The 4,359-nt window shown below is 64.9% G+C and overlaps 1 protein-coding gene across 1 annotated transcript; it reads left to right on the top strand.

Moving 5' to 3' along the window:
• The first annotated feature begins 295 nt into the window (after positions 1 to 295).
• Positions 296 to 1,706, top strand: LOC146589954 (protein MRP-126-like). Its single transcript, XM_085315399.1, has 3 exons — positions 296 to 340; positions 805 to 966; positions 1,369 to 1,706. The coding sequence occupies exons 1-3, from the start codon at positions 332 to 334 to the stop codon at positions 1,555 to 1,557; spliced, it is 360 nt and encodes a 119-aa protein (XP_085171525.1). The 5' UTR covers positions 296 to 331; the 3' UTR covers positions 1,558 to 1,706.
• Positions 1,707 to 4,359: the final 2,653 nt, after the last annotated feature.

Here is a 4,359-nt window from a genome sequence, read left to right on the forward strand (position 1 = left end):
CACCCCCAAAATCAGAGCGAGAGAAAMCGGGCCAAATTACAGCAGCGGCTGAGGGGATCCGCGCCGGGAGGTGGCACGATTGCAGCCCGGGCAGCGGTGACGTCCGCCGGGCCGTGACACACCGACGTTGCGGGAAAAGCCGCAGAGACCCCTTTTAAGGAACTACCTCCAGGCCTTAAGCAACGCACGAGTGTGTCGTGACCATGGACTGGAACTGGATGAAACAGAGACGTTTCACAAGCGGGTCACGGCGCGGCCAGCCWGGCTATAAAAGCTGCCGCTCTGCGGGCGTCTCCGCTGCAGCCCGAGTCCGTCTCGCCGCTTCGTCAACATGAGCCAGGTGAGTCCAAGGGCTGCTGGCCGCGGYGGTCTCGGCGCTCTTTCCTGGGAGCGCGCAGGCAGCCGATCGCGCGCTCGGCACCTGCGTCTCTGCTCAGGTTTTTTCCGAGCCTCCAGCTATGCTGGCGGCTCYGTCCGCGCCCGTTTGGCTGGAGGCTCTTCCCAAGGGGCCCTGCCTGGCAGAAGGCACGTTCGGAAAAGCAGCTCTCGGACGCTTCCTGTAGCTGCACATCCCGGGGCAGATGCAGGCTGGGACCGCGGAGCCCTGCAGCCTCCCCGGCCCCGAGGCCAGGGCACACCAAAGCAAACGGCTCAGATCCGTCCTGCCAGCAGYACGACTGTAAATAAAGCCAGGCTGCCCGGCGCAGCGCCGGCGGTTTGCTGCAGCCTTGCTGGTTTACATCGGCGGACCTTCCCGGCTCTCGGGGCTCCTCAAGCTATCCCGCGTAATCCTTCTCCTTCCAGACCTGTCAGACGCCCCAGGGACGGCTCTCCGACCTGGAAACCTCCATCGATACCATCATCGATGTCTTCCACCAGTATTCGAGGCGGGAGGGGGACAAAGATACCCTGACCAAAGGGGAGCTGAAGCTCCTCATCGAGAAGCAGCTCGTGAACTACCTGAAGGTGAGCGGCAGCGCCGGGCRCGCGTGCCCCGCACGGGGAGGGAACGGGCTGCTCACCAAACACGCCGGGCCGGCGGCCCCAACCGGCGCGAGCCCCAGCGCGGTGCTCGGGGCCCGCGGGACGGGGCAGAGCCGCGCAGCGCCGGTGGCTGCCCGCGCCGTCAGCGAAGCGGGGCTCGTATTGCCCGGCTGCTGCTTCGCCACCCAGACGCGCAGGCGTCGGAGCTCAAGGGGGATGCTCGTTTTGTCACAGCCCGAAGCAGAGGGTGAAGCTTTTCTAAGCTGTCTCCAAGCAGAGAGGCACAGCAAAAGCGGTTCATGGCTGATGGTGCGGGGGGGCCTTTGAGCAGGACCCAGCTGTGACTTACGGGGTTTCACCCTCCCTCTGGCCCTTCCTTTGCAGCATGTGAAGAACCAGGTCTCCGTCGACCAGATCTTCAAGGACCTGGACATCAACAAGGACCATCAGCTCAGCTTCGGTGAGGTGATGCTCCTCATCATCAAGGTGACCATCGCCACCCATGAGCACCTCCACTTCTGTGAGGACCAGCAGCAGCAGCACCACCACCACCACCACCAGCACAACCACTGAGATGGGCCGCGCTTGCCGGCACCCGCCGAGCCGCAAACCTGGGCTGCTCCCACCACCCCGCTCTGCCTCCCCGCTCCCTCCTTCCCTCCTCTCGGTCCGATGGTTTTGCCGCTGATGAATAAAGATTTGCTCTGAGGCTGTCAAAGCTATACTGTGCGTCTGCATGGTTTTTCCCCTCAAGGCAAAAGACCTGCACCTCCTCCCTCCCCCCCATGGTTTAAACTGAGCAAATTGAGGCTTGATATAGGATGTGGTTTYCTAAGGGCAAGGTGGGAGCTTGGGGACAGCGAGGGAGGGAGGAGCAGGGCTGCTCGCGGGGGCACCCGCAGTGCAAGCCTCTGTCCTGGGAGATGGGATAACTGGAAGTGCAGAGACCTCCCCAAACCAGGAGCTCGTTTCGGGCTGGAAGCCTCCTCCCAGCGCGCTTCGCCCTGCGGAGAGGAAGCGCGGGCGGCACCTCGCTGCCGCCGCTTCTGCCGAGCCTGGCCCGGACCCAGGGAAAACTGCCAAAGCTCTTACCCTGGCCAGGCAGTGCTTTTTAATAYGGGTCGGATGAAGCAGGAACAAGAGACCCAAGCACTCGCTTGGGGCGGTGGGTGGGCAGCACCGTGGGTACCACGTGCTGGCCAGAGCCTGCCGGGACGTGGCACATCTTGGGGCCGGATGGCCTTACGAAGCCCAGCTTTCGGGAAGGGGCAGCGCCGGGCCGGAGGACATCCCGGCTGTCGATGTGCAGAGGTGTTCTCGACGAGGAAAAAGGAACAGTTGTGATTTCCCAAGGGTGAGTCAAAATCCTGAAATCGCCCCGTCGGTGAAGAAACTCGCTGCAAGCTTCCCAAAAGCGGCGGCGCTGAAGCAAGCGGCCCCGTTTCGCAGGAGACCGCCGCAGGCTTGCTTCACGGCGGCCACCGGGTTGCTTCAGCTTCCTTCGGAGGCGATTTTGACACACGGAGTGTCTCAAACGCCTTCGCACGAGGGAAGGGGCCGCGCGGCGGCCACGCGCCTGCATCCCGCGGCGGAGCGGCTCCCGGAGGGCGCTTGGTCTCTCCACGCAGGGGCTGAGCACGCACCAAGCCGCGCACATCCGTGAGTTGTCCCAGGCTCCTTCTGCCAGGATAAAGGTGGAAAGCYGAAGCTCACGGTGCTGATGCCGAGGCAGCAGGCAGCAAACACAGCATGCAAGGTGCACGTGGCAGTCCACACCCGCGGGGCTGAGCGAGCGGGGGCGACCCCGGGTCCTCGCACGGCCCCCACGTGTGTCCCCCAGCCGAGCTCACCGCTCCCCACTGGAGCGGTGCCCAAGGCAATGCACACAGGAAGGTGCCAGACCTGCTGCCGTCGTCGACGCTCGGCAGCCCCCAGGCAGGGTCGGCCCCACCAGCCGAGGACGAGGCGGCTGCGAGCGCCTTGCTGCCGGCGGGGCTGCTCCCAGCCCTCGCAGCTCTGCTGGCAAACCCGACCTTCCCCGGTGCTGCTGCGTTTTTCCACCTCTCTGACTCACGAGGGCAGCAAAAGCAAGAGGCAGCTCCACGCGCAGCGCACAGGAGCGAGGTGGAGGCAGGCAAACGCACGAGGCGCCCTCGGGGGTGCCAAACCCCTCACCGTCGTGCCTGGGCATCGCCCCAGCAGGGCGGTGAGGGGCTCAGTGCCTGCCTCCGCACCCCCTGCAAGCAGCGGGGCCCTGCTGCAGGCACAGGCCAGGTCTCCTGCTTGCCCCACAGCTGGGGATGCCCATGCATCCCCCCGCCCGCCCCTCACCCTTGCAAAATGCCCTTAGGGCAGCTCCACAGACCTCCTCTCCAAGCCCTCCAACCAGGTCAGTGCAAGAACCACCCCAGCCCATGGTGCTGGGCTTTATGAACGGCCCCCAAACGAGGGGATGGGATCCAGCTGGGCCAAGCTGTGCCCACACCTGGGACGCATCCTACACCTGCCTTGCTGCAGCGCTGCAAGTGCCCGGGCCTGGCTCACTGCCAGCAAACCTGCGCTCAGCGAGCCGAGCCCGAGCTGGCGGCCTTGGCGGCCGACACAGCTGTGCTGGCACCGCGGTGGCTGGCGGGGAGTAGGCGCTGGAAGAAAATTGTTGGGAATGATTCAGGGCAATTTTCCTCCTAACTGCCCTCGYTCCCCACGCAGACGGGCACTAATCCGGGCGGCGGAGGCAGGAGTCTGGCAGTCGCGAGTGCAGCTGCGATGTGCCACCGTCCCGGGGTCGTTGAGTCGCCTGAGCCCGCGCCGGCACCGGGGTGCCCTGCCCGGCCACGCTCGCCCGCCGGCATGTGCCATAGGCAGCACCGAAATTGTCAGGTTTTCCTGCCTGAGCTGGGGTTAAAAAAGAAAAAAAMCCCAAACTCTGCAGATGGGTGAAACTGAACACTGTGCATTTGATTTTTCACACCTTCAGTTTACAGCCTGGACTGACCCTCCCTTCCAGCCCCTCGGCTTGCGCTCGCGGCTGGGGCTCCCCGCTCCAGCCCCGCTCCGGTCCCACTCCAGCCCCGCGGGGAGCGGAGCCCCGCGCTGACCCACATTCGCCTTTCCCAYGGAGAAACACCCTCCCAGGGAGGTCCTCCGGGGAAGCGTAGTAACGCGGAGAGGCAGCTGGAGAACAGGACTGGCCGGAAGAAATCCTCGCCCTCCGCCYACTCGCTGGCAGCCGCCGCCGAGCTCGCGCGGAGCTGCTCCAGCCAGCCCGATTTGCGCCCGCCGGCCGGCTGATGCAGGTGAGCAGGGGGAGTCTCCCCCGTCTCTTTCTGTGCTTGAAACGAGCTTTTACGTTTCCAGCGCCGTTCTGCAATCGCT

The sequence above is a fragment of the Rhea americana genome, unplaced genomic scaffold (genome assembly GCF_003343005.1).
Source record: "Rhea americana isolate MKP2758 unplaced genomic scaffold, rheAme1 scaffold_429, whole genome shotgun sequence".
Classification (NCBI taxonomy): domain Eukaryota; kingdom Metazoa; phylum Chordata; class Aves; order Rheiformes; family Rheidae; genus Rhea; species Rhea americana.

Coding starts and splice junctions, on each gene's coding strand:
- LOC146589954 (XM_085315399.1), top strand. Junction 967..1,368: donor AGCTCGTGAACTACCTGAAG/GTGAGCGGCAGC, acceptor CTTCCTTTGCAG/CATGTGAAGAACCAGGTCTC.